Raw genomic sequence first — 25,870 nt, 5'->3', positions numbered from 1 at the left:
TTATATTTTATCCTTTGTTTGTGCAGTAAAAATACGGGAACTATTGTATTTACTGTATCAATATTAGTGCAACCATAGTGTTGCGTACACGTAATGGATTATGCCTCAGCTATGTTTTATAAATTGTAGGTTTCTACGTGATTGCATTTATTTTTTAAAGCTCAACGTTGGAAATCTATCAGCCCTTCGTATTGAACAACAAAAATTTAGCTAAAGCTGTCAGTGCAGGTTTGAGAAACTTTAATGCAAGCCAGTCGAAGCTGTGTTCTCTTAAAATTCATTGAAGCTTCGCGAAACTTTTCCGAAAGTTTCCGTCTAGGCGTTTCTAGCAGCGTATATCCGCTATAGGGGGAAACAAAATACGTAACATTTATGTAAATGGCGGGCCGCGCTTGTTTCTGTCCATATTCCTTTTGCAACAAAGAAGTTCCATTAATTGTAGGCACTATATGAATTTACACTGCGTACGTACAACGCTGATGTACTGCAGAGCGTAAATAAAGTTTTAATTTAGTTAAAACACATGATATTTATACCATCGATACAAATAAATAAGAGAATATAAATTCAAGAAATTTATTTTATAACAAATGTTTCAAGACTTTTTCTTTGCTCCAAATGCGTCGCAACATCTACGAATTTACATTGTCCTAGTAACCATGCATACGAGCGTATTCCGTTTTGAGCAAAATATCCTGCATTCTGTGGATGGTAATGAATTAATAGTAGAGTTATTAAGTTATGAATTAGCTCGAGCTCCATAGAGCTTCTAATGCGATTCTGACCATGAATTATATAGAATTGTATTAGCCGGATATTTAAACTGCTTTGCATAAATTTATTACCTCACGTAACCGCATTGGATTCAATTTACGCCCACGAAGCAACACAAAGGAAATGTCTCGCAGCAATGTCAAAGTTTACCCGATTCGAAACTAGCGTTGATGATAAAGTAATATATATATATACAATATAATACATATATCGAGAAAGAAAGAGAAAGAGAGAGAGAGAGAGAGAACAAGATAAAAATTGACTATATGTTATTTAGTTTGAGTTTGCAATTAAATTCTAATTATTTTAAATTACGATCTTAAAACAAAATTTATTATTTGTTTTATAATTATTAGTCTTCAAAAATGTTTAAGACTATTACCAAAACACTCGAATGTGTAGAACAATACTAATTTTAATTACTGATTTACTCTCATAAAATTATTGTCTTCTCTTATTTTAACAATATAATTTTTTCAGAACCATGTGTTTCACTGCCTACGCTTTCGTACTTCTACGTATTCAATTTGTAATTATAACATTACAAATTGTTATCGCAACATTAAAAAAAGAAAAATAGAGAAAAGAATAAATTACCCGGCAAAAGTTCTAGCGATTTATCGTGATATGAGTGAAATCAATTAACTCTGTGTTTTGTGAAAAAGATTTCAGTGAAACAGTTTAAAGTAACTCGACGATACTGCCGGGAGCAAAAATGTTTTTGCGAACCATGCGAATCGGCATGAGCGAAGATAGTGGTGGATTGACACTAAGTGCATCGATATGTTCATTGCTCGGGGCATTGAAAGTGAACAGGTAGATGAGAATTGTCGAACGTTCTCCAGAGACGAATTATCTAAGAGTGTGACGGTGTGGTGATGAGGAGACTTTGGGGTACGTAATTACGGTGGATTACCGTTGGTGCGCACCCAAGGGGGGCACCTGGCCCGGGGGGCGTGCCACCCTGCGGGGTTATCACCCTCGGGGGGTACGTGCCCAAAGAACGTTTGAAGATGCACGATACATCTACATATCCTACACACTACTGGCAGATCTGCATCTCTTCGAACAGGTAAAGATTTGTATGGAGATGTTCTTTAACGAATCGACACAATTTGTGCGATATACATATATTTATTTATATAAATATGCCTATATTTACATATATACAAAATATCAAGATAAAAATATTCAAACACTGATGTAGCTACGGAACTTGAACGTAAAATTGTAACAGATTAGAGAGGTATTTTTATATATCACATTTAGTTTGAAATAATTTCACGTACAACAAACATACATCACTATGAAATACATAGACATACATATTTTGTGCTGTATATTGAATAAGACACCTCGCAGCAACACATTTTTCTCTTTATAAAATTGTCTCAAAAGAGATTAATTGTGCACATAAATATCTGTTGTCCATTATAGATGTGCAGATATTATTAATGATGCTAGAAGAGTTGCAGTCAATTATACGAAGCTTTTTTTTTACACGAAGACAATGGATGTAGGAAATTACTTTGGATTAATAGCGTCATAATTATCTAACAGGAAAAGGAGCAAGTACGAGTTTAAATTCGTAAAGTTAAATGCATAAAAATAAACTTATGTGCTTTGCAGCCGATTATTAAACCGATTAATACAAATTTTAATTTAATTGCTTTAATTATAATTAAAATCTTCTATCTCTGTTCATTTTTATAGTTTTAACGTAGCTGCGCGATCTGAAGTAACTCGTTGAGGTCCGTGACCGGTCATTACAGAGATAAATACCGGGAGCAAATAGTAGATTCTATACGATTCTCTTTTACCTCCTACATTCTACGGAAAGGATAAAAGACCGGGCCTCATTACCGGACTTTTGTACTCTTAATACGAATAAATCGTCGCTCCTTTCTCCGCTAAACGAACGACGCGGCCATTCGTAGAGCGTCCCTCGCGAAATCTCGGCGTTTTGAGACTAATTGGCAATTCCTCATTAGAAGTTCCCGTTGGCGGTGCGCACGCGTTACCAACACCTTCCCATAAGTACGCAGACATTGATTAAGGCCCCCGCCGCCACCGCCGCCGATTCCCCATTAAATACGTCACACGGAATTCTGAGCGGTGCGGCAGCCGAAACCTCTTGAATTATGCTCGTCCTGCCGATTCCTGGGCGGTATGTACCCTTCGTCCCTCGCGCTCCCACTCGTGAGCGGAGCTTTCCCTATTCGCGGTCGATACGATCCGATAACTACTCGAGATAAGAATCGCAAGTTAGTCTGGAGTTCGTTGACGAATTCTCAGCTTTTACCAAATCGCTCGATCGACGAGACATCGGGAGAATTTAGACCGTTAATTAAATATTGTAATCAATGATTTAAATCTATGTCTGAAAGTGTGCGTTTCTCGACGAAAGCACACAAGTCCGCCATTTATTGATGAGAAGAAAGAAAAAAAGTCTCTTCCACGTATATTTTACGGATCTCTTATATCGGGCGTGGACAGTAAAGTACGCGAGAAAACTCACTTGTTTTGCTTCCAAAGAGAAAGAATATATATAATTCTATAATTCAATATAACTGCATTGATAGATTAAAAATTTCAAAGCAATATTATTCTCGGCGGGATCGTTTGTATTTTTAATTTGCGTTCCGTTGATTTTTTTTTAATCGTAGAGAAAACTAAATCTATTTCTCCTTTTACAATCAATATTGCGCGCTTAAAACTACGTTTAAGTTGATCATTCTTCATTAATTACGAGACAGGCAATTCTATCACGCGACAATAAGAAAAACTACATTGTGTTTTACAAATTGATTTTGCCCGCATTATCGCGATTGCTCTCTCGTTTAGGGGTGCGCAAAACAATCAGGACATGTTACTTTCATAAGAATTACTCGTAAGTATTACATTCAAGTCACGGTTTTATCGCGGAGCGCTGGAATAATTGGAAATTAGTATTAATATAATTTTATGTGCGCGCTAACTGTATATACGTATATCAGATATTACGTATAATATCTGACACCAATGGCCGATTGCAATATATTAATTGCAATATGTTAATTAGTAGGTAATATCTCAGTTTGGTGTGTAATGGGTTGATGAATATATATAATATCGAGCACTCGCGCGGAAACAATAATGTGACTTTTCACGAAACGTTTGCGGATGGGAGGGGGTTCATTTGAATTTGACCCCTTTCGTAAAAAGAGATTATAATTTCCCAACGTTTCAGTATGTAAGTAGAATTAATAATAAAATTTCATAACATTGAAAATGATAAGCGGGTATTTCCCTGTTTTGATATGGAGATACTTAATCAAGGATATTGGATTATCAATGTGAAAGTTTATTATATTTTTCATTCTTCTCTCTGTTGGTATTATTATAATTATTATAAACGATAAATCGTTCTACCATCTATCTTTAATAAGACACAGCGCCATATTACGTTCATTTTTGTGGAGAATCGAATTAAGATTAACGGTTTAATTTCACGCGGCTCCAGTTAAATTCAGATATTCTACGACAGTTTCTATGAAATCGCTGTATTTATATAGGTGTATTTACATAGGTGGGAATATTTGGCATAAATTTTGGTATTTTATTAAATTTGAATTGGATGTTTGTGAATAACGGGGAAATAACAATAGCAAATTTTCAAATGGAGCTTTTATTTTGATTGAAATAGTAATATCTCGAGAAACGTTATTCGAATATATTAAATAAAAGTTTTTTTTTTTTAATTTTGCTCTTAGTGCTTTACTGATTTAATACCAAAAATATTTTATTTGCCAACTAAAACATGAGCCACATGTTATGGTCGTTAGAAGGATTATGCTCTATCGCGGTGTAATTAGCATTTCTCGTATTACTTACTTTTTCCCGAAAAACGGATGTCACGTTCTCTGGTTTTTTCCTTTTCTCGTAAAACGAATATCAATCTATCGTAAAATTAAAATAATTGCCGATCGACATTAAATGAATGACGTGTAAAGGTCGTGCGGGGACGAGCGAATTAATTAAATTGTCGATAAAGCGAAAAGCGAAATCGTGCTATCGTCGGTTGCGTGTCGTTAGTGACGTCGCTGGTTGATTTCATTATCGGACGTATATATCGCATTGTAAATCGCGAAGTGACAAAATGCACGACGCGTGAGCGAATTGCTAGAATTACTCGTGGAAATTAGTTCAACGGAAGTGACGCTGTCTTTTTTTGTGTCGATAACGCACATCTGTACAAAGCATTTCATGATTTTAATTTTAATTCCTTTTTAATCAATTTTGTTTTAATAGTTTAATAGCCGATTAATATTTCTCCTTCTTTAATTGTAGCACTGTATTTAACATTTTTAATACGCACGCAAATAAATAATTTGTTATCATACGTAGGTTTTATATATTTGCACCTTAAAAAATTGGTTTTTTTATTTTTATGCTTTATTAACTTGAATATTATATTATTTATTTTTATCCGTGCATTTTTTAAAGTAAAAAAATTGATTCTCATCTAGTTCTCATCCATTTTGTGCATAAACATATTAAATTTTTTTAGTCTCAAGTTTTATAATTTAAGAGAAATTATTTTTTGTTAAAATTTTACGAAAAATTCTTTATTTGACGATGTAAATTCGGGAGAGTCTGCGAACGAATTCTTAATAAGAAAAAAAATTCTACGGCAAGTTTGCCGGTAAATTCTTAAAATCCAAGCTCTTTTAACACACCTTGTATATGTTATGTGTACCGGCTACCATGCACATCGACGTCGCCAGTAAGGCGCATTTGCGTAATTGCACAGTGAACCGCGATAAGAACTTCGGAGCAGCGTCGGATAATGCAAAAACGTTTTGTACTTTGCACTTTTTTCCGAGCCATCTCTCTGGCGCATCCCTGAACATTTTAATACTTAGCCCGCCACGGTGGCGTCTCGGGGAGCTCCATTAGCGCGAAAAATCTAATCGACATCGTGGATACGTTCTTGAGAGATCGCAACGACATCGATACAACTTTGCGAAATTATTAGCTGACAAGTGCACCGAAACGAATCTTATCAGCCCAGTAATAAGACGTTGTTAGAGCGAATTTCTTCTTTATTTTAAAATTACATACGATGTTTGTAAAGTTTTTCACAATTAAATTATGTTTAATTATTAAAGTTTTTATTTTTTGTCTCTGTTAAATAACATGTATATTAGTTCCAAAATTGGATGAATATACAGCATGAAAATTTATGATAATAATGTAACAAAAAGAAATGTGATAAATTTGAGTTATAAACATTAATTAGCATTTTGTGATTTTGTTTTTATGACCAATGCGTAGAAAGAGAGTACTATTGTAATAATAACTGATCCTAGGCGTATATGCGTATATGGAAATATTGAGATTAATGCGGGTTACCTAACTTATTTCCGCCTATATATCTTTCGTATGTCTTCATTCTTACAACGTTTCGCGTTGTTAAATAGCGCAACTACGCTGCAGTAAACACAATATGACTGGAATGCAACACGAAAAATATTATCCGGCATCCGTAATATTTATGGCCGGGCGTCACTGTTTGCCAAGGTAGTAATTCATAATCTGTGAATTTCGACCGAAGCGCGGGACACCGCTTCACGCGTTTGTCGTGCTTTAAACGAAATTAGCTTTCGCGCAAGCTGCCACCAAGAACGCCAATTAAACGTTACCAATTCGAACGCTCGGCGTACGTACGGTCCGTCTGCTGCTGGGTAGGAGTCCAGTTTGATCGATGTGCCCAATTTTCCGGGGCGAGTTCCCCGGCGCGAGCGGTATCCTCTCGTCGATATATTTACTCCTTTTTTCTACGAGAGAAAAGCACCATGTCCTCCCCTTCTTTTTTCATTACGCGTGTCTCTACGATGCACACCGGGTGTCACCGGCGTCAATTCGCGCGGAAACTGCAGCTGAAAAATATCTCGTTCTGACCCGTCGATCATCGACACAGATGGGAATCGAGTCCTGGGCCAGAATCGTTCTCGAGATTGCAGCCTTCAATTCGTGCGTGTCAAAAATTGAAGAGGGTTGGGAACGAAGAGGAGGGGAGGAGGGTTGGGGAATTTGAAAAGGGAGTGCGACCGTCGTTGACAGGCAGACGGTTTCAGATTAAGACAACGCCGCGGCACACGGAAACGAGAGATATTTCACGGACTTTGTGCCGTTGTTGTTGTATGTTATTTCTCTGGGGAACGTTCCTTTTTCATGTTCTTTTTATTTTTAAATATTTTGTGACACTGTATTAAATGAGCGTCAATGGTACATATATTTTTGATAATATTTTACTTCTACTGTATTAACATAATGTGCGTGATCTATAGAACAAAATTGAAAAATAATAAATTATTATATTTTCCGTTACATTATCTCTATTAAAATATAAAATATATCTATCTGTAATATAGTGTAATAACATTTATACGTCTGAGTATAAATGATATTCATATGCAATATTAAAACAAACTATTAATATCATCCATTAAACATCAATTGCATAATAATTTTATAACAATAGCAACTTTATTATTGACACAAACTGATTGGCTTTTAATTATTAATTAATTGCGCTAGTTTAAATTGCTTTTAGAAATTGCAATACAAATTATTAATTAAAAAAATATGTTTTCTAGAAATATAAGTAGAAAAAATCCTAATATTTTTCTCATAAAATACGATTTTATAAAAAAAATAAACCTTATTTTACAATTTTTTTCGAATACATATTTAACGTTTGGATTTTAGTTATTACAAATTAATTTTTTATAGTTAATAACTTATTTTTTATTTTTTAGATGATAAATTTGAACTACCACTATTTTAAATATAGGTTACGCAAAAATAATGTTATGTTTTTACTACTACTTTTAATTAGGTAAATTAAAAAAAAAGCATTTTAATAAATTTTTAATGAACATTTTATACACATTTTTATATATGGTCATACACGAGCCATTTGTTTTCAAGTACTTGCAACAAAAAGTACATTTAGCCCGAGATATTTTTCCAGTTCTTTGAATGAACAACGGGTTTACGTCTGGAATTTTCACGCGTTAGCACTTTCAAAAATAAGGTAATTTTTTTTATTTATCGATTGATTAATTGCATAAATGCAACTTTGTTTTGTAAAAGCTGAATTTGCGTATATTACAATTAATCGATTGATCAATTGATAAGAAACTTGCCTATACAATACTAAAAACACTATTTAAAAGATCAAAATGTATTAAGAAATCAAAAATGGCTCTACTCGTGCCATAAACATTATTAATCTCTGGTTCTCATTAAAAAAACAATTTAAAATTGTTTACAATATAGAATGTAATTTTTCCTGAACTATGGTTTAATGGAACTTTTTGTCTAATTTCGTATTGATGAGAAACGTGGAGTAAAGTAAGATTTGCGCGTGACTACGAGCACACAGCTGCTTTAAAAGGAACAAAACAAATCCTAAAATTGTTCCTGCTGTTGGTGTGTGTACACGTATGTGTGTGCATGTGCGTGTGTATGACGCTAGCGAATATTTCTTAATTCACTCGCATCGGTGCCGATTTATTTTCATTGGCGCATGCATTGCATGTCGGCGCCGGCGTACTCGTATACCACCATTGTACATGGAAACTCGTATATAAATCATTTCTATCCACGTGCAGACTGCAATTCACGTCATCGCGATGACGAAACACCACGAATTCTCTCTCTGCTGCGCGAATGCTTCCCATTTCTACAAAAAGGATCGGATTCCCTCGGAAAATCGAAAGTTTTGTGTATTTTTTTATTTTCCATTTATCAAAAATTCACATAAATTGTTACAAAATTACCAAATTATGAGATTTTCTGAAAGAAAGTGTGTTAAGAAAAGATTCTTGATTATATATGTACATGTGTATCGAGCGTATTAATTTGTATCAGTAAAGATGTATTTTAAATCTCTTTTGTCATAGAATAAAAATTTTTTTTAATTTTTTCCGCAAATAATGACAAACGATGCAACGAAAAAATAAATGGTGTGAAATTCTTCACACCGTTCTGACAAAAAGTTTTTTGATCAATTTTATAAAAGTATAATATTTATACGGATTGCTATTTATTTTGGGAAAATTATAAAAATAACAAATGTGTGTGTGTATGTGTGTATTACGTTTTGTTTCTACACAAAATATAAAAAGTATTGTATTCTCTACATACTTTTTTAAACAATTGTCACCTTTCCCATAAAATCCTGTAATCTTGTTCTTAAGGATCTAAGGAGGCATCCTCCTGCTTGTTGCAGGATCTTCAGTCGGAAATTGAAACGCACCGAGACGTTTATGCATCTTTGAACGGCACCGGACGAAAATTATTGAGTTCACTGGCGAGTCAAGATGACGCTGTTATGCTACAACGTCGATTAGATGAAATGAACCAGAGATGGCATCACCTAAAGGCAAAGAGTATGGCAATCAGGTAAGTGCCAGAATTTCCGATCATCAACATCATTATCCTTAACTGTGTTTGCTGAAAAAAAAAATTATTAAAATAATAATACTATAATACAAAATTGCATAGCAAGGGTATTGCAGAACATTGTGAGAATGAATATATAAGGTGCATTGATTTTCATAACAGAAATATTTTTCCTCGTACTATCGCGCAAAAGACAGTTTTCGCGTGTGAAATGGGGTCGTAAATCAACACCTTGAAAAAGGCCAACTCGGAGAGAGAGCAGGTTGACTTTTTCGGCAAGAGAATAACTTTGAAACGCACAACGCATTCAGCGCAAAAGCATGAAAATTCGTAATACGCGGCGCCTCTGTGAGTCTTTCTATAATTCTTTAAGAAAGAAAAAGAATAAAAGAAATTGTTACGTACGCATTGCATAAATTCGCGGAACAGCGAACCGTGCCGACCGTAACACTAGAAAGTTTTGACTTTTGACATGCGAACAATTTCATACATTCTTCCGCGGGGTGGGTTAGCGAGGGTGAATAGTGGATTAACTATGAGCTTCCGCATTCTCGGCGTACCATTCTGCTTTGGTGGCGTTGCAGTTATGCGTCATAATAATGCCCACTATGTGCGGAGAATAAAAATAAACGCGCGTTAAAAAGAGATCCGCGACGAAGGTGAAAATTTCATTACGGCAACAAATTGACTTGTTCGCTCGGTTAAAAAGATTGTACATTGTGGAAAAAAATTTTGTAATTTATAAAAAGAATCAGCATGTATACAAGTAATCTGTTATAGTGAGCACCATTCTTGCGTGCTGCCGGAAATAATTTATATTAGAAGCCAAAAACTGTGCAATTTGAGAACTATTTTCACGTTTTAGAATAGTACATAACAAACGTAATGAAGTTACAAATTATCATATAAGATAAATTTGAAAATTTAATCTACCATTAAATATATTATTTTTAATATTTCCTCTTTCCCCTTTTTTGAGAGATTTAATTTTTTAATAATCGAAAAGTACAGAATTTAAACCCCGTTTTTGTTCGCAAGCTCGTTTAGTTTGCACTGTCGGTTCATAGGAAATCCTCACAGGATTTTCCGGTGGAAACTTTGAGAATTCGTGATCCAATTTAGCCTCAAACGTAGCGTAAACTTCTCTTCGACTGTTCGACTATGCAACCATGGACTGTTAGAAAGCGCATCGAACTTCCGCGGTAACCATATCCAAGCGCATTGATCTGATAGCAAGGCTGTATATAGTTTAACATAATGTTATTCTTGCCTGTTTTATATTATTCATCCGAACGGAACGTTGTTGAGCATTAAAAGAACGAAAATGTCGATAAAGGTGATACTTTATCGATCTCGATGCAGGACCAGCTGTAGAAACATTGCAATCGATGAAAAATCTTCTTTCCCTCGAAAGAAAGAAAAATGTTTTCGCAAGGAAACATTTATATCTACATAGATGTAAGACTTTGAAGCATATCGAGAGGTCTGACAGACAAATCCCGCATAGATATGTTCCGATAAAATTGCGATGTAACATAAAGAAGGATTGGTGAAACATGTTCTCTATAAAATGCTGCATAAAATTTATACTTGAAATTTAATTTAGCTTATCTTTTCATAGAGCAAAAAAATATATATTTATATCTATTTTAATTTAAAATGCTTATATTACTTGGAAAAATGCATATTTATATATGTTATTACATATATACATATATTTAATATTTTTAACATTTTAACGCATTTAAAATTATACGGTAAACTATTGAGTAAATTAAATTTGTATCCGGGATATATCGTTTCCAACGTGCTCCTAGTACTAACAGATTTTCATTGTCATTATTTAGTTAATTATACGCAGTTAATCAAACATCTCGAATATGTTCAATATGTTGCGTATCACTTTTATTCATTTCAATTATTAAATTTAGCCGTATTATATTCGTAATATTCATACCGATCGAATATACCGTACACGTATTTCTGGTGCAAAATTGTTCGATCATTAATATTAATGATTGCATCATTGATCGGACAAAGTTTGGTCCTTATTCCGGAAGGCATAAATGGGTTACGGTCCGCGCCAAGCTTGCCCGACATCATTGACCGTGCGACCAAATCGATCGATTAACGTTTTTGGAAACTTTCGCGGCAGATCCATTTGCGGAGACTTTACCGTGGTCGGCCGTAATCGGATTCCCCCTGGAAACTTTATAGCGGTGTGTTAATTCTAGGCCCGAACATCGACTCCGAGATCCCCCCCCCCCCCCTTATAAACTTCGCATGGATAACTATGCAACTGCACGTTGTTGAAGGGTATCTGGATATTTCCGAAGAGAAAGTCCGCGGTTGGATGTACGCTAGGGGTGGAAGGAAAGTTCTATCGATTTGTCAGCAGAGCGCCGCGCAACTTGCGAACAATTTTGGCCGTTTATGCGGAATTTAGCCTATTCAATTTGATTTCTCTATTACGAACTTGTCGTTGAACTCGTTAGAATTGCCATTAGAGTGTATGATTAAGATGTAATTACGTCTCACGTACGCATCAAAGTACGTATCCTGTGACACTTTCGACTGACAATAGTCTACAACATTTTTAGCTTCATCTAATTTTCAATTTCAGCTTTGATACAATTTCAATCAAATTGCTTTTTTTTTGCTATGTGCATTGAGAAAAAGATATGAAAGAAATATAAAAAAAGTCGCAATTATGAAAACTTAAATTATTTTTAAGAGAAATCTCGTAACTCTCGAGGGGGAGAAAAAGTTTGTTCTGTGTAGAATAGATTGCGTGAAAGTAAATACTGACGTGGCTCTCATAAAATTCCAGTGACGAAAAACTATAGATAGAACACCCTACTTTTTACGTTAGATCTTGCAATGCTTCGATCTTATTTCGTGATATAAATACAGGAGATAGTGATATGAAATGGATACAGAAAAATATATCTTAAAGCGGATATCTTTATTTTGTTTAGTCTGACCAACTCTCTGACCTGGATCGAAATTACTGTAGCGAACTAAATATACGTAGCTTTATCGAGTTTTGCACGTTGCTCTGAGCACTTATCTAATAAAAGAAATATTAATATAAGTTTAATCTCTTTATTTTTTCTATAAATTAAAAAATCAAGATATTTATTTTACTTGAATCTTGATGATGAAAATATTAGCATAGTTAAGTAAATGTCAAAAAGGTCGTTTAAAATAATTAGCACTGATTTCTAACAACCTCGGTAAGTAAAAAATGTTAATTCGCGAAATCTTAACGACCATTACTAAGGACTATTTTTTTACAAAAATTTATTTTAATCTAATCAATGCAATGCGTCCGTTAGCGGGGAAAATAAGTGTAACAGTATGAAGTCAGCATTAAGGTCAATCCCGATAAAAGACCCGTGCAATCAGTCTCCATTAATTAGTCCGAATTGCGGCCAGGAGCTTGATTACCGGAGAGATATTCGTGCAGGATGCGAACTACGAGGGCGTCACGTATAGAAGGGGATAGAAGTTCACGCTCGCCGACCATATTTATTGGTACCTACCGACTCTCTTCGTCAGCCTTCGTTCTCCGTCCGTCAATCTGTATCTATCGGTCGATCTCTCCCTCTCCCTCCCTCTCTCTCTCTCTCTCATTTCCGTGTGCTCTCTCCTTCTGCTTCACTCCCCCTCCTCTTTCTTTTTCTCTCTTTCTCCTTCAAATCCGCAGCAGCACTTTAGGGGTAACTCCGCAATCAAGCCACAAATGCCAAAGCCGATAATTCAACGGACGATCGTTTTTGGCACCGAACTCAACGAAATCATCGGCGAATACCGCCAATGTTATTTGTGAGAGAATTTTTCAGATTAACTCAACTCCGCGTGGCAAGTGTGCGTGACAATAGTTTCACTTTATTGCGAACTGACAATTGATCGCAGAGAAATTGCTGCAAATGATAAGTCGCTTAAATTACATGGAATCAGTATAAAGCGCGATTCTACATGTCGCGTTTCAGTTGTAATTATCTTGTCACAGTTTTTAAATGGATTAAATAACATTAGTTGCGGCATTAATTCAAGCTGTAAAAATTAAATACATTTTGTGAATTAAGAGCATTATATAGATGCACAATAAAATTTATTCTCTCGGTTGGTTTTAAGTGAATTTTGGAAATGTCAATTTGAAGCTTTAAAGGCGTGTTTTTGTAAAAAAAAATCTCCGAGATAATATGAAAATCGGATTTGTTAAATGCGACTCCTGCGGTACGGCGCCCCATACGGTCTTCATTAACAAAATCTTCGTTAAATCCTCCACGTCGGATTCGCTAAATTTATGGCCCTCGCAGAGGCGCTTTTGCGCGCAACAGGAATATGCTCTTTGCGAAAGAGTTGTCCCGCCAGGAATAAACATCGCGATGACTTATCAAAATGCACGTTAAGTGGACTTCGTGATCGATGCAACCGTCTCGTCGCGGCCGACGTAGATTAACGAGGATAAAAAGTCGTCCCGGCCCCGACCCTCTTTTCGCCGTCGTTACATTCGCACTGATTATATTTTTTGTTTTTCCCGCAAAAGATACCGGAACCGGTCGGTAAAATCAATACCAAGTGAGCCAGGAGGGGCGGGAGGGAGGGAGGGAAGGGGGAGGGGGTGAGAAGGGCAATTAGTTACCTCGGCACGCACGCTGCCGGCAACGGCGACAGCATCCGGCGGTCGGATACGCGGACTTTTCGGACTTGTCCAACATCCGGCGGCGCTTCCCCGGCGCGCACCAGCATCCGGACACGGCAAATAAAGGTTTACGGACCGCGCGAGTGTTTGCAGGCGATGCATCGCCCGGCCGTCTCCCCCGCGCAGCTCGAGTCTCGCGTAAACTTGTGTAACAATCGCCAGCGTGGTTCATCCCGAATGACCTATTGTTCGCGACGAAAGCAAAAAAACACACACACACACACAAAAGAGCAAATTGCGAGCGCACACGCGCGTCGCTACGAAAGTTTGCGTAGATATGGATTCGCGTTCGGCCGCCGCGACGCGTGAAATTATACACCGCGACAATCGACGCGGTTGTACTACGAGCCGATAAATCCTCATTGATGCGCAGCTACGCACGGGGGGAGGAGGGGAACCCACTCTCGTTTCGTTCTTCCGTGGCATTTTTTTTTTTTTTAAGCGAAATTTCTGGGCCACGAATGAATTTTATAATATAATAAATTTATTCGCACGCGGTACGTGCTACATTGTGCGCCGTAAGTGTCGGAAAACTGAGTTACGCACGCGCTCTCCCGGCTTATTTATAACTGCGATGACAAACGGTTACCTATCAATTAATAATTTTTTTTGTCCGCGTTTTTTTTTTCCCCAAGCGTAGCGACGCGAATTGCGAATTTATTTACTGACCAGCTGACGCGGGATTCAACAGTTCAATGAAAAACACGGGCAAAATGAAAAAGAATTCGAGTGGCTGCGGGGCATAAACGTGTCGTCCGCGCTCGATCGGAACAAATTAATATTCCATCGCGCTTCGGAGCGTCGATGTAGCGACGCGAAAAATCCGAAAGGCAGATGAAAACGCACCGCTCGTCGTATTTGTAAGTGCAGTCGCGAGGACTCGGCTGCATATCGTGCGGGCGCGGTATATCGAGGTAGGCGCACACACAAAGTCCAGTCACATCCGAAGGCGAGACGCTGCGAAGTCTGGGAGCCAAAGCGACGCTTTGTTAAACGGAAAACAGGAATCGGGAGGAATAATTATGTGGGTGTCTCGAGCAGCAGTATTACCGCTTAGATTAATGCAGCGGTGCGTTCATGCGTGTATTCGTGCCACGTGTGCGCCAGTAAAGCAGACGAAAGCGAAACGCAGACGTAGCTCTTGTGCACAATTGAAGATACAGCCTTTGAGGACGGCCCGGGGTCTCCGGTGAAGCTTAAGCCTCGATCGTCCCATCTAACCGATCAGAGAGGCACATCTCGCCAAGTAGTATTCTGTGTGGCAGCGTAGTCGAGCATATAAATCATTTTTCTAAACGTTTCTAATTCACGTTTTTGTCCACATCTCAATCCAATTCTTTAAATCTTTTTAATAAATCTAGTAGAATTACGATAAACTACATTCGAAAATGTACAATGATTTTCTTATGCTGCGAAAACGTATATAATGTATTTTAAAATAATAGAGAAAGTATTATGGCTATTCGTAATATCTCCGGGAGGAATTTTAGTGATTTCTTATGGAATTATTTGTTTAACAGCCCGCTAATATGCCAATATATAACCAATATTTGTTATTAGCTATGTTTTCAGTATTTTGAAATTTTTTAAAGTATATTTTAACGAGTTATACAATCTTTCTTATTTTTTATAGGATATGTACATGAATATTATGTATATTTGGGTGCCTTTTTTTATTTAACATTTTATTCAGCTATATAAAGTTAAATATATATTTGCATATATTTTACAATAATTTCTGTGTATTTTGATTAAACATATAATTTCATATTGAAAGACTTTAATATAAAACTAATTTTTTAAATTAATTTTAGTAGAGGGACCACATTACTATTTCTGCTTTTGTTACATTTTTATAAATAATATCCTAAGTATTAGATATTTTTTAATTCTGAGATGGAATAATATATTGGCGAATGGAAATTTTAAGTTTTCAAAATGTTGATTGTTAATAAAATTATCATATAAAATGTAAAAAAGATCATAATTTATAATTAATAATACTATTTTCTCCTCTTCATGTATATTTCGATACTCAAACAAAAAAAAATGTTACTTATGATGTGTCGCACGTATTTAACATAAAAATTTATTTTTAATGATAACACATACTTATAAGATTTACTTATAAGATACGAGAATAATATGTGGATATTTTTTTACACGACGTAGGCGCGTGTAAATGATAAGACGGTCACAAGCGCGCTAAAATAACTTCTCATTTGATCAGTGACATTTCCATAAATAAGATTGACGGGAACTTTGTCTCGAAGGGGAATAATTTCAGATTACGCGGCCGAACGCGTCGCCGTACGTCCGATTCGTCCGCGACTATCTCACGAGCGGAGCCGGACAAGCCGCGACGGCAAAAACACGCCGCGACACACCGGCGGAACAGCGCGCGGGAACACGACGTTTGATCCATCGTCGGACCGGAACTGACAGCCAGATAATCGCGGGGGTCGTGATGAATCGCTCGGCGAGTCTTATCAGTTGGTCCCCCCGGTGCGCGGCAACGGCGGCGGCGGCGCTCACTCGCTCGCCGGCTCCCCGAGCGAGACACGTCGCTCGCCGCGGAGACTGTCACGTACAAACTCGTTCGGCGCTGCCCGGCCGGGCCTTTTTCTCTCCCGATTGCAGCAAATCGAAAGTTATTTTTACGTGACGTCGCACGTAACGTGTGGTAACGCGTGGCAACATGAAGACGGCAGCGCTCGATAACGAAACGAACGACTGGAGCAGGAAATTTGTTGGAATCGGGGAAAGAAATCGTAGAATGCGAAAGAGAGAGAGAGAGAGAGAGAGAAAGGGGAGGGAAGGTGGAAGAGAGAGAATCGAATCGGTTTGCCGATATCCCACAAAACTCGAAGCAATGCCTTCGTGACCAGAACACGAGAACGCGCACGGAAAAGCGAACGTAAAAATGGAAAGTTGCTAGCTACAATAACGAAGAGACGACGCTTGTGATCAATCGAAATGGTGGTGAAAAGTTCTACGGCGACACATATGACGATGCAAGAATGATGGACAGCATCAAATTAGTTGTAGAATCACATTTACGAAAGAATTGTAATGATTACATTCGACTTTTTACATTTAATAATTATATATGAAGATAATCTTTTTATTTCTCTTAGAAATAGATATTTTTACAATATATTAGAAATGTGGAACAAATTTGTATAATTTGGAACACTAGCAAGAGAATGTGACCCTTTATATAATTATAACGTGACAAGCTCGAGAATACGGTTTTGCTGAAGTATTAAAAAGTTCAGCTAGTTACAGATTTGAAAATAATTTTGTTAAAATAAAACCATTAACATAATTACGTACAATGCTTAAACACATGAGCAGTGCTGCAAAAAAATGTCGATCCAGCAACCGTTTGGAGCGTTCTACAATATATAATTAATTTGATAATTTGACAAAGTTGTTTTCAGATGTCGTCTGTGTCGGAATTTTTAAGCGAAACTTCAGTAAAATTGTTCTTTTCGTATAACAATTAATTGCTCAATTATTAAAGACGATTAGTCTCTTAATCCGCATCTGCTGCCCGCTGTACTATTGTTATTTCCAAATTTACGTGTGCGGAACATGCATTTCTAGCATTCAAAAGCGTTCGCGAACTCGACGTTGCGTCAAGAGCACCAACAATGACATCAACAAATCTGTCGCGCTGTCTGAAACTTCCTTCCGGCATCTAGTCTCTGGCCGACCGTAACTCACTGATCCCGGCTGGTTTACTAGAATGTATTTCCAACGCGTGTCGCGGCGCAAAGCAATAATGTAAGCTTAAAGTATAATAAGGTGCAGCTTAATGCTAATCTGAAGAAGGTGATGCATCGATATCCGCTGATCCCACCCGATAAGTGCAATTCAAGCTTTATTCGATACCGCTATGCGAACAACCCAGGTTCAATTTAGCCAGGGAAATTGTTAAACGATCGCTTTAAAGATCCATTTACCATTACAGGCACATACGATTATATTTAATATTTGCATAAATGTGGAGAAGAGAGGGGGCAGCTTGCCATAAAGTTTGGCAAGGGGAAAGAATTAAGTTACAATAAAAAGTTAAATGCTTGTTAGCTAGTACGCTTTATTTTTCAAGAGCGATAAAACAATTAAAAAAGAGAAACTTAAAGAATTGAAGCTAGCAGAGGTATTCAAAGAAACTAAAACTTTGCCCTCCTCTAACTGAAATTCTGAGTACGAATATCCATAAATATTTGTACACTTTTAAATATCTCTTTTATTTTTGGACATTGATACAGGTATTCTGTGACAGGTAAAAATTTGTAAAAAGAATTTTTCACACGTGGTTTACAAAAAAAAAAAAAAAGAACTTCGAGCTCTTTCGCAGCGTAAAAAAAATAATTGTTATTTGTTGCCATTTATCTCTAAATTCGATATTTATTCGTTATACTTCACTCTATATTTCATATTCGAGCCCGGCAATGTGTAACCACGCTTATTTGTCAGCCGTTACCTCCGTAATATCGCGGTACGAAAACATCTTTTTTTTTTTTCATTTATTCCCTTGGCTTGGCCGGATGTTTAAGTATTACGAATGTTATTCGCGGTATTACGAGGGTCGAGAGGGTTAACGAGTCCCCATGTTAAAGCGCTTACATTTGGTTTATGTAGGGCGGCAGGAAGCGCGCTCAAGTCCTGTTGGTACGTAATTCGGGACCGTCCTTATTGCCGGGCATTACGTCCTCCGCGCCAGATGCGACCCGACGTTTACTTAGCCATTCTGAATCCCGCGTGTGTACCGCGCGGCCGGGCGAATTCGTATGAGTGCAGGATTTCATCCGTTTATGAGCGCAGTCGATCGAACTCTCGTATTTTCCCCCGTTAATCTCGACTTAAAGATCCCGGCTACGTTCGGGCTCGTTCACGAATCGCGAAAATGACGCTCTCTGCACGGCGCGGAGATGTTAGTGTATTTGAATTATCGACGGAAAGCTTTTTCGGCTGCTCCGTTGTGTTTCGAAAAATTTCGACGAGATCCGAATAGCATTTCGCTGCGAGCACATTCGAATACGCACGTTCGTCATTTATTCGAGATTATTTCAGTTGGAGTCATACTTTCGAAAACTTCTAACTCGCTCTATCCCCAATTTCTCGCACTAATTCTCGCGACGAGTTATTCACGTTTGTGTCGCGTGGTCACGTTTGGAAACCATGACCGATGGCTCCAATTATTTCTTAATATAAACCAAAAATTAATAAATATAGAGTCTAAACGAGTCTGAAAATGTTTAAATAATCGCTCTAAAAAAGCTGTATTCTAGTGTACATTTTTTATACGTTTCTGTAATTTGCATACTATTAAATAATGCACTTTTATATTTAATAATCATAAATGCAATTTTCGTTTTACGAGACTACTGACAACTGTGAATCGAACGTATTGGAAACTAAAATGTATTCGAATGCAGCAAAAAGATTGAAGAAAAACCAATGCCGTGATGCGACTTAATACTGAAAGGTGAAACAAATTCTCTGTAAACTCGATTTTCAAATTTCTCGATGTATTCTGGGCAGAATGACTTACTATAGAGTATACTATACGTCTGTGTGCGCAAATTGATTTTCTGATTTAAAAAATCGGCTACCAACAAAAATAACTGAAGAAATTGCTTTCTCATGGGTTTTTGAGTTCAATAAATTTTTATTTCATAGGATTATAGATGCTTTTTTCTCGTGCATATTTGCAACTTTCAAAATAAGTTTGTGAAAAAACTGCTGGTGGTGTGCGAATAGTTCTAATTCGACTTATTTTTTGAATCCGAAAAGTTCGAAGTTTCAAAATGTCGATTATCAATGATTTGATTTTCAATTAATTGCTTATTTTGTTTTATATCCGTACGTTTTATCAGCACATACTAATTTTTACACTTGTTTATTTGTTGGTTTCTAAAATTTTTTAATCACACATTTCTAAACTTTATAAATTAAAATTTGTATGCACACACACACATACACACACACACACACACACACACACACAATAAATAATTGCTTCGTAAATTTATTTTAACATATTATCACGATTTTATAAGATTTAAAATAAGATTTGAAAATAAAATTTGTCGTATTATATTTTTTTAATTAAGTGCACTAAAGTGCTATTATTTTAATAATAACATTATAATTTGTTTTTATGTATGATTTAATATTTAATTTATTTAATTATTTATAATCAGAATAGTACCTTTACATTTATTATGTATAATATTAACTGTAAATGTTTGCTTTTAACACTTTTTAAAAGTAATAATAATTTATAATTACTTATTTTTTAAATGTTTGTAATTAATTTTCTCTATTAAGAAGAATCATTGAAATCATATTTAATTCGACTTGATTTTATAAATGTTTGATTTACATATTTCTAATAATTGTGATATTAATATTTCGCGATAATAGTAAGAAATTGCAGATAATTTTAAAAAAGTAATATTTTACTCTATTGTAATATTTTATTAAAAAACTGTAATGTCATGAAAAACTGTTTCTCTACAAACAATTGAAAAATATTGTCGTTAACAAAGAAATGATTTTAAAATTTATGTCTCTTTATAATAAAACAATTTCTATTAATTTTTACGTATATCTTTGAATTTCTGTAATGTACGTTTCATGTTTCTTCGGATGCCATCGGCCAATTATCGTGTTTTTCTATTTCCATTTATTGCAGATCTATTTCTCACGCGATCGCTCATTTTTCACTTCCTCCTGTACGTGGACATGTGAGCGTGACTCAAATTTGTAACGTCCTCGCAAATGGCGCGACACACAGGTGTCCGTTTTTCACCTTCTCCGCCCCGCGTTTCCGTCAATGTCCGGGTCCCGCGAAAGGAAATTGGCCGGAAGCGTGCGCGTAACCGCCGGCATTGTCAGCGACTATCGTCGCGAATACAAATCGCGGACAATTCCACAGAGAAATGGAATGCAATGGGCAGCGCGAATCGATGGACGATCCGTCGGATCTCCGATGCACCCGTGACGGACGTAGGAACGAACACAGAGGCGAAGTCAATGAAAGAAGGCAGTCTCGTGTTCATCGAGCGTGAACGAGCGCGCCCTCCGACGACCCCGGCGACTTGACCCGTTCAGAAATTTTAATTTCCGGCTGGAGGCTCTCCGAGAAGATCCTCCGCTAAGGATGCATCGGGACGCAGCATCACACCCGGCCGTATTGTGTCGGCCAACTGGGGTTGACGACGCTGTGACCGTAGCTTAGGTAGAAGACGACTGATGTCCGCTTGGCGAGGAAATGACGAGAAGGATAACGAAAGGAAGAGCTTTTTGTCCAGCCGCGTGGCCACTCAAATCGGGATCCGTGAAATGAGATTCTCGATGGAACAAAGGGTCTCCACGTGCCGCGGGTGGCACGCCGACAATCGAATCGTCGTGATTTACCTAGCCACCTTTTTCAGATAAAGATTTAATTTATGCGGAGAAATAATTCACTCCTTTTTGTCCTTTTCTGCCATTTAAAGAAATCAGATATATAATTACGATCAATCTTTACGTAGCATCCGAGTCGAAAACATGGTTAAATATGAACAAGATATATTTTTAATTAATTGAAATATATATGAGTAACTTTGGTATATACGTGCAGGAATTTATGCTGCAAAAATCAGAAAAAATAGAAAGTGTGAAGGTAATTTGCTCGAATCATTCTATTATGAGCTTTTATGCTATATCATGATATGATTTTAATTTTTTATTAGTAATGTTAACGAAACCATCAGTATTAAGTTGAATCAATTTGCCAATGTTGTAAGTAGCGCAGCAATGTATTACAACCTACGTAAAATGATTCGTGAAACATACATAAGTATAGAAAGAGAATAAAGAATGGAGCGTATAAAAATATAGGTGCTTAACTTTTGTATTGTTGTATTGATTCAGCTTAAACGTTCCATTTATGAGTGGCCATATGTATCCAACTTCTTTTGACATACGGTAAAGAAGACGGTAAGAATTTCTGAAAATATAAAAAGTAAACATTTTACTTGAAAAATTTTTTATAGTAGTAGTGCAATATAAAGTATTTATTGGTACAATTTATTTATCTTAAACATAGTAAATAATCCCTGTAAATAGTACCGATAAATTAAGTTTTTGATAGATGCGGCTGATATAGCTGAATTGCCCTATTTTACCGCGACCCTTTTGGATGTTTAGGATCTGTTTAGGATCAAATTACGCATAGATCAGTAGATTAGAGGCATTTGACCTGGCATGAACAGAGCAAAGTTGCAGCAGTGCATATTCAGCTCGCGTTTTAGCTGTTTATATCGACTAAACTTAGTCAATATCGTTCACCTTTGATGTTTGAAGGTATATTCCTGACTAATATTGTTACACTGTAGAAATTACGAACCGTGTTTGGCCCTATGGCTAGTCCGCGTATCGATGAAGTACCGATGTATCGATCGCACTTGATCGAAAATCGCTGCCCGTGCGTTATCGCTCGATCGCCCGACGCCGACGCCGCGAAAAAATAGTTCGAAATCTCCTCAGCGTATTCTGGGAATCCCCGCGATCTAAATGTAGACGTTGCTTTTCCTCTCTCCTCCCCTCGGATAATTCCCTCACTTCGGTATTTGCGTTCTCATTAGGAAATACCATAAACCGATTCAAGCGGTTCCCCGATTCGCCGTCGCTTAGCAAATCCGCGAGGTGGATTAACCACATGCTTTCGTCGGCCGTTCTGCAATCGATATTTATTCGGACGATGTGTGTCCAATCAGAAAATTCTCTTTAAAGTGTGATATTGTAATCTGAACGTTTGCACGCTAATGTGGTCTCAGCAAGTTTATTATAGGAGAAAGTTCATTTCTTATTATACACCGACACGAAAGAAGAACGAGTGACTGAGTTTCCGGTTAATTAATTAATCAATTATCAAAAATTCCTACAGCTTGCACTGTGCTATCGCCTAGCAAAATATGAGAAATATGATTATTTTATTTTTTGCAGGCGAGGAGGAGGGCGGGAAATAAAATATACAAAAGATTATTTGTGCATTTATCAGTTTTATTTAAATTTTAAAATATTATATAATCTGACCTGCCGCAATATTTTTACAAGCAACCGAAGTTTATTAAGCTATCAACGTCGTAACGCTTGATATGCAGCTATATTTTCCTCTTGTATTTTACAACGCATCATCCGAAACGGTCATACTATTTAACCGGATGTACACGTGTACACTGAGATCGTTGCATATCATATTCAGATATAATCTTGCGGTACAGTTATGTGAATATGAAAAACATCACAGCAAAAATATTTCAACCATTTGCCCAGACTGCGATACGAAACGCGCGGAAGTTGCAACTCGAATACAAAATCGCGACAAAATATGCGTTACTGTTATTTGCACAAACGTTTCGCAAACGTTCTCATTGCGAATCCGTTTTACGGGCGGAAGTTTATATTGCGTTTTCCGCGAACGACAACCGCCCATTAAATTGCGTAATAGATCGCCGGCGAGATCTAATTAACCAGGCCAGTACTCCACCGGTTTTGCGCGTGACGATCCATGCATTTTATATGCATATTATATTACATTATCGATAAACTGCGTTGATTGACAGCAATTTCGTGCGTTGCTGCTTTTGTTTTGTTGTCCAAAAACCTCAGTCAGACTTGAAATTGAACATGAATCAGACAATGTTGCCTTCTTTCTTTGTGATGGTCAACTTGTCCCTAGGTTAACCCGATCGAGAAATACCTTTGATCCTCGGAATAATCGAAAGGGTCGCTAAAATATTGAAAAATATACGGAACGTTGCGAGGGTTACGTTTTCCCATCTCATACATAATGGATTTATACGTGAAGTAATGTGCGTCACCGATGCAACAACTGTAAAACACATAAACACGTAAACCAGAAGCTTATCGGAATTGCTATCGAATGGAACTCATAATTTACTGAATACGAACATAGTAGCTGATTCCAATGAAACTACTACAATCCGATAGGAGTGAATAGTAGATTTCATCTTGCGATAGGTCAGCACTTATTTGAGATCCTTTCCGGGTGATTAATACCAATTGGTTATATCATATCTATATTTATTTTCCTCTCGTTATATTAACAACATTTATTTATATACGGCAAATGTCCAATAATACTTTTTATAATAAATATAAAACAGTTCTTAAAATGTATTTTTATGGAAACTATTAAAAAAGATTTTGCATATTACTTGAAAAAAAAATCTTATCAACATTTGAAAAAGAATCTTGTCAGAAATAATTTTTTATATTAAATATATTTAGTTAAGCATAACTTTTTAATGGAAAAATCTAATGTGCATAAGTAAGAAGTTTTATCTAACCAAAGGATATTAACCAAATCTTTATAGTTAAATTTATTAAACACTACAAAATGTCGAGTCCAGTCATGAAGGAGAAATTTTGTTTGAACCAAAATGCGTTTTTACATTAGATATACTTAAAATTTTTTTTCAATAAAGATTTTCTTATTTGAGCCTCAAATAATTTACATTTCTAAATAAACACCATCTATTCTATAAAAACGCATTATAGAACTGTTCTTGAAACTTAATTTTCACATTATAATATGAAATACATTGTACAAAATGCATTTATTACCAGATCAGAATTCTGGTTATCATAATTGAATTTTTAATTTTTACAGCTAATATATTATATACCTGTGTATTTAACAATAAGCTATCTAGTTTATATCTTTTTAATTGAATCTATTAACTTTTAAATTTACGCGATCAAATTTTTTTTTGTGTGTACGTTTATTACTAACGATTTGCACAGGCGTAATGATTTTTGTCTACTATTACGGATGATTGATCCTTATTTCTAGTATAATTTTTAGTATGATCACACTATCCAATTGTCCATAACGAACAAAGTTGCACCCTGAAAACCGCGACGCGGAGATCCGCCAGCGGCGCGATGCTAATGGCGGCGTTGTTGATGTTGTTTATTGTAGAAGTTTGAGCCGGTTTTGTGTAGCGAGTCGACCTCGCTCAGATTGGGATTGTACTGGTAAATTGTTCCCCCGAGTTGAATTATAACGCTCCGCCCGTTTGCGGCAATTCCATTTGCCCGCTTTATTACGTTAACCGGTACGGCGACGGCGACGACAAGAACGATGACGGCGACGAGTCAATGTCGTTGACGAGTCTCCGTGGGAAACATCAACGGCGAGCAGCCGTGCCGTCGGCACAATAGATCAAAGAGCTTTATCGAGCAGAGATCCCCACGTCTAATTGTAATGTGGTTATTCAGTTGATAACGAACCAGGCTTTATCGCAAAGGAATGGTGACGTACGTGCGCCACAAATTTTCACGGACCTCAATCAGAAACTCGTTTAAGTCTGCGCGATGGTCCAGATGTTTATCGACGTGTAAAGAAGAGATAAGATCGAAACTCCAGTACATTTCATTTTACAGGGGTGACGTGTCGTGGTTAACGAACGCGCTCTGCGAAATGAGTCGATTTTAGTTTTACGACCGCGTCGTTAAGTAAGACGGAATTTTCCGAGTTAAAAAATACGGCGAATGGAAGAAGAACCGGTTAATTATTGGACGCGCGCGTTTACGAGCTAACCGATTCATAATACTCGAAAATTAAGCAGAGAATACAATTAACTTCATTGGCACAGCTTATATACATTCTCCGATCGAGCGCGTTTAATTTAATTGGCAGTTTGACAGCGAGGAGAATTTATTCAATGTTAAATGACACGTATTTATTAATGGATGTTAATATCCATCAATATCCTTTATTACGCATGCAAACGCATTTGTAATAATTCGCTAATAAATAACTAATTCACACAACAATATGCTAATATTTCTGTAGAACGAAAACATATTTTATTACGCTGAGAAAAAGATTGTTTTTTTTTT

The 25,870-nt window shown here is 36.6% G+C and overlaps 1 protein-coding gene and 2 long non-coding RNA genes across 23 annotated transcripts in view; 2 read left to right on the top strand and 1 right to left on the bottom strand.

Moving 5' to 3' along the window:
- LOC118644707 overlaps positions 1–1,338 on the top strand; it is a 71,713-nt gene extending 70,375 nt beyond the window's left edge. Inside the window, exon 2 of the long non-coding RNA XR_004962454.1 lies at positions 1,255–1,338. This is a non-coding gene — a long non-coding RNA (uncharacterized LOC118644707). The remainder of the gene's footprint in view (positions 1–1,254) is intronic.
- The window catches only part of LOC105833385 (dystrophin, isoforms A/C/F/G/H), a 459,023-nt gene that overhangs the window by 340,969 nt on the left and 92,184 nt on the right, over positions 1–25,870 (top strand). For 19 of the 21 annotated variants that reach the window (XM_036283830.1, XM_028191394.2, XM_028191395.2 and 16 more), the window contains one exon: positions 9,056–9,228. In XM_036283830.1, coding sequence (XP_036139723.1) covers positions 9,056–9,228 — 173 coding nt within the window. The remainder of the gene's footprint in view (positions 1–9,055; positions 9,229–25,870) is intronic. The other 2 variants (XM_028191379.2, XM_028191372.2) reach the window with 1 other exon arrangement.
- Positions 21,658–25,870, bottom strand: part of LOC118644708 — an 86,497-nt gene continuing 82,284 nt past the window's right edge. Inside the window, exon 2 of the long non-coding RNA XR_004962455.1 lies at positions 21,658–21,947. This is a non-coding gene — a long non-coding RNA (uncharacterized LOC118644708). The remainder of the gene's footprint in view (positions 21,948–25,870) is intronic.

The sequence above is a fragment of the Monomorium pharaonis genome, chromosome 3, assembly GCF_013373865.1.
Source record: "Monomorium pharaonis isolate MP-MQ-018 chromosome 3, ASM1337386v2, whole genome shotgun sequence".
NCBI lineage: Eukaryota > Metazoa > Arthropoda > Insecta > Hymenoptera > Formicidae > Monomorium > Monomorium pharaonis.
Note: the sequence above shows the minus strand (reverse complement) of the source record. Positions and strands in the feature narration are given on the sequence as shown.